Below are 12,309 nucleotides of genomic sequence, written 5' to 3' on the forward strand. Positions count from 1 at the left end.
GGACCCACACAGCTGCCTCATTCTCTCCGTCTCACACAATCTCCTCCCAGCCCAAAGGAGACACACTTCTGCTTACATAACCGAGGACCTTTAAATGCAGAGCTCAACTTACAGAAGGAGAAACTCTCTCTCTGTGCATCTGTGTGTGTGTGCGTGTGTGTGTTTTATCTCCTTATTTACTCTGTCCTGTAATTATATCAACATCTCATAAAACTAGGACATGAAATAAAAAAAAAAACAGATTTAAACTGAAATTAACAAAAAAATAAGCTTGAAACTGTGCGGTGTGCTCTTGTATTCAGCCTTCATGACTCACTACACTTTAAAACTATCTTTCAATACAATTACAAGTGCAGATATGTCATTGTAGCTCTGGCTTGCTCTCTATTGGGCTCCAGCCAACTCTGACTGTTGAATTAAAGTATCCCCACAGCATGATGCTACCACCACCATGCTTCACCACTGATTTAGGGTGATGTTTAGTGTAAGTTATCTACCACATTTGTTGCACGGACACAAGAAAAAGGTAATAATTTTGCTACATCTGACCAGAGCTGCACAAACTGTTGATGTTTAAATATTAGGAAGTTGATTTATCACGTAAACCTGCTCTATAAAACCAAGTCCCTACACTATTATTTACATTAATGCAATTAATTGGCTGCTCTTGTTTTTTTTTTTTACGTTTATCAGAGGAAAGTAGGCTAAATATATATGCAAAAATGTGAAAATTATGTTTAATTTGCATAAAATCCAGACAAAACACATTGAAAATCATTACTTGAGCATGACAAGTATGCTTCTCTCACTCATTTATAAAGTCTAATTCTTAAATTATTTACTTTATCTTAAGACTGTGAAAGGGAAACTGCAATATTTTCCATTAAATTAAATAAAAAGAAGATAACAAGTCAATTTTTAATGAGAAACCCCGTCCATAAAACACTTGATATGAGATTTGAAAACTTCTGCAGCTAAACCTGTTGCAGCCTGGATCCCAAGGCTCAGTTTAGCGAATGGAGAGCAGGGTACCACACATCAGTAACTCATCAAAGGCAGAAGCTGCAGCCCATCAGCACCTCATCCCTTGATCTATACCTGACCGGTTAGCTTTAATCGATAACTTACGTTGGTGTAGAGCACAGAGTCCAGCTCCCCGGCCTCAGACAGCTCGCTCAGGTTTCTGTCCCAGTGGAGCAACGACTCGCTGCTGTCCAGGATCTCCATTATTTTTCCTTCCTTTCTTCTTCTTCCTCTCCTTTCTGCCTTAAAGTTGTCTTTTTTTAAAATCAACTAACAACTTAAATAAAAGTTTAAAAGAAAATAACTTGTTTGACTCAGGAAAATGAATTGAGCGCTGGTTTGTGCAAACAGCTGTTTTCTCATGGGTCGGATTCAGGCTGAGAAATGTTGTTGTTGTTTGGGATCATCTCCTCTCCGGTTCGAGGTCCACAGACTGTTTCCACTCGGATCTCTTTTCCTTTTTCTCTCCTCCCGAACTGCAGACACACAGGAATGTGTGGGCGGAGACAAGGAGTCGGGCAGGGGAAGTGGAGCAAAAACAAAACAAAACAAAACAAAAAAAAAACACGGGAAGACATTCAAGAAAATACTTTTAAAAAAATCTTTAAAGTCTGACTATTTGAAACAGGATGAATCCGGACAGAATAAACATTAAATACACGCTGTAGTCTAAACATAAATTGCGACGTGAATAATCTTTTCCAGCTGTTTGTGACGCACTTTGTAAGTAGCACGCAAAGTTTCGCTTCCGGTTAAAAATTCCAAAATAAAATGCCTAAAACGGAGCAAGGCGATTGAATTAGCATAAATAAATTAAAAATTCTAATTATTTTAATAAAGATTTAAACAAAAAATAATGACTTGTAAAATCTGTATGAAATACAAATAAAATAGCATGAAATAAATATGACCAATTCTTAAATAAAAATAGCTAAAAAAGATTCTGCTAGTTTTGGAAAGTATCGCTATTTTGACAAACAAAAAGACAGACTTCTTGTTTGTACACAAGGTTTTTTTGTTTTGGGAAAAAAAAAAAGTAAACATCTATGTATTGTCACTGGAAGAACCAGTGACAATAAGTTTTATGTTCATAAGTTTTATGTTGAACAAATTTGATTTAAATTTTAATCTTTAAAATACCCAAATTTCCAAATAACTTTTTGTCTGTCTGATGACATAATTTCCACTTACTGATACTATACTTACTGATAGCTACTCAGAACTTGATTACAAAATACTTTTTCGCTATTACCAGAATCATTTCTTGGATATTTACTTTTTATCTATTTTTAAACTATTATTCAGGACAAAATAATAAATCTAAAAGTTTAGTGATTAAAAAATACAGCAATACATAGCAAAAATATAGAAGCTATTATTATATTCACTTTTAAAGAACAAAATAATTGAATACTTTTATTTTCTTAAGTCGCGTTTTTAACATCCGCTTCAGTGTTTTATTAGCTGAAAAGTAAATCCACAGGTTTCCGTCTGCTAAAAGCCCCACCCACCGTCGCTGTGTGACCAATCAGAAAGCGCCTCCCTCACAGTTCTACATGCACATAGGATTAACTAATAAATGTCTCAACCAATCAAAAGATAGTTTTAGAATCCTTCCAACCAATCACTAAAGGCCAAGAATACCTTGTACTTCAGCCCGCCCTTGATTGACAACTATCCAACACCGTTATTGCTCTCATTTTAAACAAATTATTTTCTAAACGGGGCTTTTTATATTTAAAAACTAAGCTTTATTTATTTATTTATTTATTTATTTATTTATTTATTTATTTATTTTTGTTTTCCATTACACTTTAAATGTTAGCTGACTGATTAAATTGCATGAATTATATCTTTGAAAAAGACAAAAACAAAAAAGAAGAATTAACAAGAGAAGGGGAGTGAGAGCAACCGGTCCGTTTAGGAAGGAAATGACACAAACATAACTGAAAAAGAAGTCAAATGACAGAGCAGAAAAACGTTTTTTCTTTTTTTTAACTTGTTTAATTCTGGTTGAAACAGGAAAACAAACCGCTGCAGCAATGAAACTGACCCTGAAGGTGCTTCCTCTAAATTTGCAGACAGATCCCTTTGTCCTGACCCTGAAACGTTTGTCAACTGCAGCTGTTGTCTGCAGCAACAACATGCAATCATCAGACATCAAATGGAAAACAGAGAGGTGATACTTAGCTTGAGTTCAAATCCAGAGAAGAAACGGTTCTTCTAGGGGTCAAAATGTTGCTTCTGTGTGCTTTTGAAGCAAATGGATGCAACAGTTTATGAGATTAGAGAGAAGCTAAAACGAAGTTGAACTTCTGAACTCCTTTTTCTTCCACTAAACTTTACAAGAAATTTAAAAAACTGCTTGGATCTAGCACTATGTCTTCAGCAGAGGCTTTTGAATAGTCTTATGTAATATAAAATGTTTTCTGTATGATTTTTGATATATTTTGGCTTCGCTTGTGAGTTGCTAGGAAAACTACAACTGCAAACTGGAGAAAATTATGCCCTCCAACTGAAAATGATGTGCTGACTGCAAAACTCCAACTTCATAACATTTTTCTGCAAAAATGGACTCCGTTGATTCATTACTTAAATGTTTGATTCTGTGAAAAAATCCGCTGTCAAGAATTGTTTGTGTTTGTATATTGTCAGTTTATTGTGCAAAAAAGATTAAGCCTGCATAAATATGAGCTTTTCCAGACTGCAGACAAATGTCTTGCTGTCTTAGTTGGTAAATTCCTTTTAAGTAAAAGGAAAATTAACAGATTGACTTCAATTAAAAATAAATCAGCTTAATACTGCTCTTCAAAGGGACGCTATTATGTATATTTCAGGCATTTTACAGCATAATCTACCATGTAACCTTCAGTTAAGAAAATGCTTTATATATCAAACACAGGGTTTCTCCCAGAGTATTAAGCCTGTTGGGCATCCAGGCTTGACTTGTGCCCCCACCAGGTTTATCATTACTTATTTATGTTTTTTAAAAATGCTTGCATTTTTTAAGACTTTATAGTTGTTGTTTTTCAGATATTAATATTCCAATCTTTTGATAACACAATTATCAAGTGATATTTTAAAAATTCCTGTCAACTTTAAACATTTTTAACTCAAAAACACGACAGACCGCTGGATGAATGACTGTTCTAGTGCCTAACCACTGGGCTTAGCAAGTTTTCGGGGGGGAAACCTTGAAACATGACCAAAAAAATTTACTTTGTAATTGAACACCTTGAAATTGGGCCTCTGTTTCTTTAAGAAGCCACTCCTCTCTCCGACACTCAGCGTATCATCACAACAATGCTCCTCCTTTATACCATTTTTAACTATTCTTCGGAGCGCTGCACTGTGAAGTAGTTTGTAATATGAACTCAGCAGATGCGAGGTTCCAGCAGGTGTTTGCTTTTGGCTAGTCTGAAGGAGCTCAGTAGGTGTTTTGAAGTGTTTGAGCCCCCCTGAATAGTTGTCACAAAAGATTAAAGGTGTTCTCAGACAAGCGTGAAAATAAAATCAAAGTAAAACTCCATGGGGAATAACATTTTAACACGATATAAACCTCAAAAAGTCGATTTTACATAACACTGTCCCTTTAATATAAACAAGAGTCACTACAGAGCTTTCAGATTTTAAAGCTAAACTTAAAGGTGACCTATTACGCTTTCTAGAACAGGTTAAGATACGTTTTTGGTCTATACAAAACATGTTCATTACATAATTTTGAACAAAGCCATTCCTAGATAATTAGATTTTATTCTACTCAGTTCTGCCTATGAGCTGTTTCGGGCACCTCCTCTCACTTTAAATCCAAATAATCTGCTGCTGTCCACAACCCCCAACTCAACGTTTACACTCACAAGTGAAAATAGTGGCAGATGTGCCATTTTACAACCATATTTCTTTGAGAAGCAGAAGTAGAGCATCCTGCACAACCAACAAGGATGCAGCAAGTGATTTCTGGATGGTACACTGCAAAAAATAAAATATGCATGTTTGGTCTAGTTTCTCATGAAAATATCTTAGTACATTTAAAATAAGACAAAACCAACATACAATCAACTTTTCAGCAAGACATAGGCCCTCATTTTAAGTCAATTTCTCAATATTGATGAAAACGGAATAGTTATAAGCTACAAGACCAAGAATTACTTAGTGGGATTTGTATTGTTGCAGTGTAAGCAAACAACAAAATACTTGTCTTTTCCAGCACCCACTGTACAGCGCATACAGCATCAAAAACAGCTGACCAAGTGTGCTGGAACTCTACTTGGGTTGCTAGGTAACGCATAGAACTCCACTGGGGTTGCTAGGTGACGGCACAGTGCCTGCTGATTTGTGACGTAACATTTAGAAGTTTTTCAAACAGCTCATTTTCCAGAGATTTAAAATAAAAAAAGTATTACCAAAAATAAATGGGTGTTTTTTTAAGCACTTATGCTGCTTTTATAAGTACTAGAAACCTAAATGGAAGTATAAAAACGTACAAAACGTGAGTTTTGCATAATAGGTCCCCTTTAAGAAGAAACTTTGAAGCTAGTTGGATGAATTAAACAATCCCCATGTCATGATTTCTACAGTGGAAAACACAGAAGAGGCCTTATTTATTTCAAGCAATGCTATGTACATATAGAGAAATCAAACTTTTTAAGGACAGAGCTTCTTTCTGCTCCTCTTGAACGTCTTAATTTCTGCCAGCAGGGGGCCTCACAGTCAAACATGATCACTGCTTTAGTCCCCCTCATATTAAACAGTTAGTAGTCCTCAAGTCTTATTTTGGTTTGAAGAAGAAAAGTGAAACTACAAGTTGTTTTTTCTGTAGCTGGATGTGAGGAGGAAAACATCCCTCAGGTTCGGTCTCTGATGTTGTCGCTCAGGAAAACAATGTTGTCTGTAAGGAGAAAAAATGTGATATTTGAGTTGCTGAGAGAAGAAAAAGATGATGAAGAAGGTGCAGCTGTAATAAATTTGACCTGCGATGATGGTGGTGGCCTGGCGTCTGACTTGGTTTTTGTCCACATATTCTCCATAATCCAGTTTTCCCTCCACTAGAATCCTGGACCTAAAATAAAACAATAAATTCCTTCATTAATAGGAGGATGAGAAATATTTCATCATTCTGGAGTTATTAAAGACATGAAACAGTTTTACTGCATTTTAGCTGATAAGGATGTAAGCAGGACTTCTTCCTCGTAAACTTTAAAAATGAAGAGCTGATAAAAGGTCAAACTCTCCAGAATATTCATATTTTATTGATAAATCGTCAGAGAAAATTAGAATCCATCTATTCCTTCATCGAACCATCCATCAGTTTATCAATCCATCAAATTCTCACACATCCATTAATTTTTCTGTCCATCCACCCATTCGTTCATTTTTCCACCCATCCATCCATTCTTTCTTTTTTCCATCCACCCATTTCTTCTATAATTTCTTCATTCATTCATCCATGTGTCCAGCAGTCGTCCATCAACCTGTCATCCCATTGACTCGTCTACTGGTCTATACATGGATGGACAGGATGTAAATAAAAACTCCATCTCGCTCTTGTTCGCTCTTCCAATCTCATCTATTCACTGCAACAATAATAACTTTAGTTTGGTAAAAAAGCCATGAAATGCTGCTGACCTGCTGGCTTCTCACCAACATCCAGCCAGATGTCAGCCATGTTGTTCTTACCCTTTCTTGACATAATGGTAGGCGACATCCCTCAGGCCCGGTTTGAACACCGAGACGCGATGCCACGTCGTCTTCTGGCTGACGTCTCCTGAAGACAAAACATTTAGGCTGAACCTCGGAAAGCATGGCCACGTTTCTGACCTGCATTAATGCAGAATAATAAATCTCAGCTGCCTTGCTGTGGATTCCTGTCTCAACAAGCTCAGAAACAGCTTGTGTTTATCATTTATAATGAGGATGATGAATAAACCATGAAGGCTGAAGGAAAACGAGGATCACTAAACAGGAGCTCAACATGTAAACCAGAGTTGGAGCTCTTTGCTGACCTCTGGTGGCCGGTATTAATCATTGCACCACCAGTTAAATTTAAAAAAATGTCCCCTGACTGCAATTCAAGGTTTTTGATGCAGATGTAAGATTTTTATTTTTAATCAGGGCAGAAAGATTACACACAAATATAAATCATATTAAAATACAAAGAATTCATCTGTCTTGTTCCAGAACCCAAATTATGCTTTTATTGCTGCCAACTGACAGGTTTTTCCTATTTTTTTCAATAAACATGTGACAGATATTTCTTTTAATAGTACAAATATGACAAACATTTCTTATATTTTGGCTCCACAGTAGTTTACTTGTGTCTTTCCAACAAAAAATTTTAGTGACACCGTTACATTATCACAGTTTAAGTTTAAGGAAAGAATTTTCTTAAATCCTGAGTTTTCTTTGACACAAGTTTGACCCATGTGGCAAAAGGTTTGGACAGCCCTATCCTAAATACTGACTCAAGCTTTTGGAACTGATTAAGATCTTTAAATTGTTCAAATTCAAATATACTTCATTCTCAAAGGGAAAATTATATATCCATAGGAACATGTGAAGAAACAACTAAAAAATCTAATTATTTGGGGTATTTTCTTTATCTCAAATGTACGTAAACCAAATAGAGAGTTTTCAGATAAAAACAAAAGAAAAAAAAGCAGAAGTAATTTAATTCTTAAAACAATGCCTTCTTAAATGTTAAATAACCTCCCACCTGTAGAGCTCGTCTCTCCGTCCCCGGAGCGCCACATCTCGTTTGTCGCCAGTGAGAAGATGGTGACGGGGTTCCGACCCTCCACTTGTCTCATCACCGGGTCCTGCCCGACTCGCCCCAGCAGCTGCACGCGGTTTATCGCTGCAAGCAAGTTTGTAATTAATATCGCTGCTCGATTCAAATCAGTTCTGATCAGTAACTCACATCAGATGAGATCATTGTTCGTCTTTTACAAATACCAACAAATTAAAAACAATCCGTTGGACTCTTAACCGTCTGGGCTATTATTTAGTTAATACCTACAGCATACAAACAAATAAACATAGAAATGGTTCATCGGACAAATGAGCAATCTTCTGACATGACCAACTCAGAAAAAGTAATGCGCATTATTAAAGGAAAGATCCAAAACATTTTCATCTTACATCTTTCCAGGATGAGATTTGCGTCTGTGCTCCTGTGTCTCACCAGCTGTCGGAAGATCTGTGGGAAATTAGAAATCTTATGAACAATTTGTTTTGTATACAGAGTAGTTTGATTGCAAAAGGCAAAGAAATGGATGATATTCTTGCTTGTTGCAATCATATTGAAAGCACAACGTGGATAGTTAAAGAAGTGCAATCATAATCATTAAAAAGATTGTTTAGTTTTAAAGAGAAAAGTTTAATCTCACCTGCACTGAAGCACTTCTCAACATCTCGTCTGTTCGGCAAACAACTTTTAGTGAAGATCAAACTTTTCTGGCCTGAAAATGGAAAGAAAAAGAGACATTAATCTCCTATTTACAAAAGAAAACTCGAGTTGTAAAGAGCATCAACATCAACATGATCACAGAACTGCTTTCATAAGGGAAAGTATTCAGACAATACGAAAATACGTATACACATATTTATACAGACTAACAATATGAAATGTTCAGTTTTATATAAGATTTCTACACATTTTCCTTTTCCCTTTCTCAATTCTATTTTCTAAACTTATCTTTTAGAAAATAGAATGCGCGGAAAAGTTCAGAAATTGACAGTTTCCTTCCGTACCATCTACTTTCCAGAGCTGAAAAGTTTCAGATTGCAAAGGAAATCAGAGTGCGAAGGCTGGATGGTCCGAGCCTGAGAGGATTTGAAAGAAACGGCTGAATAATGTAATTTTATGAAGAACAATTAGTAACACTGAGTTAACTCAAATATAAAAGGTGTCTGTAAGCCAAAGAACCAAACTGGCCGTTTTAGGAAACTATTTATTGGGTTAAACAAAAACAACAATAAACATGGACGCAAAGTCACAGCAGAATTTTCCACGGCAGAATGTGGACCTACAGGACTCTCCCGCCTCTGGACTCTCCCGCCTCTGGACTCAGTCCAAATTAAACCTTGAAAATCTCGTTCATATCAACGGATTCCGCTTTAGAGAGAAATATTGTGCATACTGACAGATATGCAGGAAAACAAACCAAGAAGGACCTACTCACAGGAGAAGAGACGCGATAAAACTCCTCAGATGCTCCACTTCTGAAAGCCGCTCTATAACCTCACGCTACATCCGGTCCGTCTTCAGAAGAATTCCGATTGAGAATTCCCAACCCACCAAGGTTCCGCTTCAGAAAAAATAAATTCCCGTGCATTTAATGGAATACTCGCATGAGAAACGGTATTATAAACTAAAACAATGTTATTGAATTTGTTTTAAAATATAAAACAATATATATAAACAATGTTTTTTTCTAATTTTAAGTGAAATTTGCGATATAATCAACAGAAAAGAGAAAGATGACTTATTGTGTTCGATTATTAAGATTATAGTCATGAACATTAAGACGAAGAACTTTCTTTTCTTTTTCCACTTTTATTTTTGCCAGTCCAATGTAGATATGACAGATACATAGATTTTCTATTTAGAAAATAATAATGAAAACCAGATAAAAGGGAGGTAATATGATTTTAATTTGAAAATACATTGAGATTACATTGAAGTTATGGTCAGAACACAGAAGCAGACATTTAATGTTGGTGTGATTTGCTCCTTTTTGTTCCATATAATGAAAACATAAAATTAGCAGTACAGAAAAATGAACAATTTGGTCCGCAGGAGGAGTCAGAAGAGAAAATATTTACTTTTTTGTGTTTTCTTTTTCCTTTTGTCGAATATGTTGTTCTTTTAATTGCATGGAAAAAAAAACTCCCTGACATGTAGTTATTTTTGTGTTTTATCCACTTTTACCAGCAGATGGAGAGCTTGTTTTCCGCTCCCTGCTGTGGACTTCTGCTGACAGCGGGGTGGAGTTGTTGGGATGCGAACTTTTCTGAAGACTACTCCCTTCATTCTTGACTTTCACAAACTCCTCGGCAGCCTGGAGTAAAGACTCCTCAGCGTCTTCCAGGAAAAACAGGCACCTCTCTGGAAGATGAGTGTCTTCATCTTCTCTCTAGCAGCTTTAGGTGAGTTCAGCTTTAATGTCTTTATTAAAAAAAAAAAGTTCTGCTGAAACGTCACTGGGATGAGTAACATGAGTTGCCAAACTGTTTTCCCAGCAGCAGCAGAACATAATTCAAACCATATGTTGTTGTCTTCTTTATTGTTCCATCCGTGTTTTGGAAACTATAATCTCCTTGTAAAGGGATTTTGTTCTGATAGAAACCAAATACAGGAATGTAGAGATGATTTTCCTGACATGGTTCTCCTCCCTGCAGCGCTGTGGAGTCCTGTCAGGGCACAGGAGCCGGAGTTTGGAGATATGTGCACGGAGGGCAGCTGCTACCCCGCCACGGGTGACCTGCTGATCGGCAGGGCGCACAAACTCACCGCCTCCTCCACCTGCGGCCTCCAGGAGCCCAAGCGCTTCTGCATTGTCGGACACCTGGAAGTAATAAGTCTCATATTTAAATTCATGCACCTTACAAAATGACACAGGACATGTTTTCTCGCGATCTGAGATTAAATCAGAGTAAACTTTTTCTGTTTTAAGTAGTTTGGATATTCATTCATTTCAGGCATATTTATATTTGTTTGAAAATAAGTATAAACTCATTTGAGTCTGCACTTTACACATTATACTCTAATTAAAGAAAATAAAAAAAATATATAGATAAATTAAAAATTAATTTTTCAGGTTTATACAATATTCTTTATTAATTTCTTCTAATTTGACAATTTATGATTAATATATCTTCAAACAATTTTGGAAAGGGCATCAAATACATCAGAGTATTTCATGGTCTTTATGGTTTTATGAGTTTAAAAAAAATGTAAAAATGTTTTAAATTTAAAAAAGTTGTTTTTATTTTTTACATTAAAAAAAATTAAATTCAGAGAATAAACTCAGAATAATTAAAGTCATAATATTCTGAGAATAAAATCATAATATTTCTATGACTTTAGTAATATATTAAAGTCATAATATTAAGACTTTATTCACATAATATAGAGGTCTTTTTTTATTCTTAGCATGGCCCTAACACTGTTGTAATAAGATGATGGTATGGCTAATTTTTTTTTTTAAGTTAACTGGACACACACCTGTGGATGTATTTTAAGGAAACACATAAAACACATCACTTCCTTGTGTGACATTATAGAAAAATACAAAGAGCAGCATAAGAAAGCTAGATTATAATTTGTAGATGCAGTCAGTGAGAAAGACCTTTATTGGAGACATGGTCGCAATTACCAACCTGAAAGTGTTCTGCTGCAGGAGGAGAAAATGAAAACAAATTGAGATATCAATGGAAAGTGTTAAGAAACCAGGCAGAAAAAATAAAAATGGGCACAAATGGATCTTCTAATTGGACAATGACCCTAAGCATTCTTCTGTATTATAACCACATATTGGATGAAGGACTAAAAGGATCACAATCATGCCCAGTTACACCAGTTTGCTGAGGTTTGCTGGGCCAAAAACGCCATCAAACCATTATGAGAATATTATGGAAGGAAACCCAAAACATTTGACTCAAGTTTAAAAGGCAGAGCTACCAAATGGTAATGAAAAGAATGTACATTTCTGAATTTGAAAAAACCTTTAGTCCAATTCAGTGTCAAATAGAGAAAAAAGAAGTTTTTTGTATATGGCAGTGATTCCCAAACTTTTTCTCCTGGCCCCTCCCCCCATTGGTTTCCAAACTATTTCCGCGCCCCCCCTGCATTGGCACGGCGCCCTCCCAAGGGGGCACGCCCCACAGTTTGGGAACCTCTGGTATATGGTATGAAAATATCTGGTTTTAATAAGTGGGAATTTTACAAAACATCAAGGAAAGTTCAAGGTTGGAGCAATTTGCTCAGCGTTTCATAGATTATCTGCAGATGTTGAATGAAAATGACCAAAAACGACTCCAGAAGTGCCAAGTCGACATTATCAAGATTATTTTACGGTGTGGGGAAGAAAGTCTTCCAGATGTTTGCTGCTTTTGCTGTGGCCTCCAGACTACAATCTCCTATGAAGATGATTCAGATACTGAACATAATCTAGAGGGAAAATGAACTCTGAGTAGGTTTGTTGGGAATAATTCAGTCATGTTGAATGGTTTTAATTGGCAGAACACCAGTTGTAATCAGACTAACAGTTTGAGGTTGGTGGTTAT

At 36.0% G+C, this 12,309-nt stretch overlaps 3 protein-coding genes across 5 annotated transcripts in view; 1 reads left to right on the forward strand and 2 right to left on the reverse strand.

Annotated features, from left to right (window-relative positions):
* The window catches only part of creb3l2 (cAMP responsive element binding protein 3-like 2), a 26,093-nt gene extending 24,354 nt beyond the window's left edge, over nucleotides 1–1,739 (reverse strand). Inside the window, exon 1 of the mRNA XM_007540427.2 lies at nucleotides 1,129–1,739. Coding sequence (XP_007540489.1) covers nucleotides 1,129–1,227 — 99 coding nt within the window. The 5' untranslated portion in view covers nucleotides 1,228–1,739. The remainder of the gene's footprint in view (nucleotides 1–1,128) is intronic.
* A 3,848-nt stretch (nucleotides 1,740–5,587) lies between these two features.
* Nucleotides 5,588–9,316, reverse strand: ssbp1 (single-stranded DNA binding protein 1). 2 transcript variants are annotated; one of them, XM_007540429.2, is made up of 7 exons: nucleotides 9,204–9,316; nucleotides 8,409–8,480; nucleotides 8,161–8,218; nucleotides 7,736–7,876; nucleotides 6,700–6,787; nucleotides 5,994–6,082; nucleotides 5,588–5,911 (listed from the first exon to the last, which is right to left on the reverse strand). In XM_007540429.2, the coding sequence occupies exons 2-7, from the start codon at nucleotides 8,430–8,432 to the stop codon at nucleotides 5,868–5,870; spliced, it is 444 nt and encodes a 147-aa protein (XP_007540491.1). In that variant the 5' UTR covers nucleotides 8,433–8,480; nucleotides 9,204–9,316; the 3' UTR covers nucleotides 5,588–5,867. The 2 variants fall into 2 exon arrangements, with proteins under 2 accessions (XP_007540491.1, XP_007540492.1); XM_007540430.2 differs by having other exon boundaries at nucleotides 9,200–9,316.
* Nucleotides 9,317–9,897: 581 nt separating this feature from the next.
* Nucleotides 9,898–12,309, forward strand: part of lamb1b (laminin, beta 1b) — a 30,825-nt gene continuing 28,413 nt past the window's right edge. Inside the window, exons 1-2 of one of the 2 annotated variants that reach the window (XM_007540433.2) lie at nucleotides 9,898–10,170; nucleotides 10,423–10,595. In XM_007540433.2, the coding sequence (XP_007540495.1) occupies nucleotides 10,137–10,170; nucleotides 10,423–10,595 (207 nt within the window). In that variant the 5' untranslated portion in view covers nucleotides 9,898–10,136. The other variant, XM_007540432.2, reaches the window with a different exon arrangement.

Source organism: Poecilia formosa, unplaced genomic scaffold (assembly GCF_000485575.1).
Source record: "Poecilia formosa unplaced genomic scaffold, Poecilia_formosa-5.1.2 Scaffold540, whole genome shotgun sequence".
NCBI classification, from domain to species: Eukaryota; Metazoa; Chordata; class Actinopteri; order Cyprinodontiformes; family Poeciliidae; genus Poecilia; species Poecilia formosa.

Coding starts and splice junctions, on each gene's coding strand:
- ssbp1 (XM_007540429.2), bottom strand. CDS start 8,432: ATGTTGAGAAGTGCTTCAGTGCAG. Junction 8,219..8,408: donor TGAGAAGTGCTTCAGTGCAG/GTGAGATTAAAC, acceptor AATTTCCCACAG/ATCTTCCGACAGCTGGTGAG. Junction 6,788..7,735: donor CGGAGAGACGAGCTCTACAG/GTGGGAGGTTAT, acceptor TTTTGTCTTCAG/GAGACGTCAGCCAGAAGACG.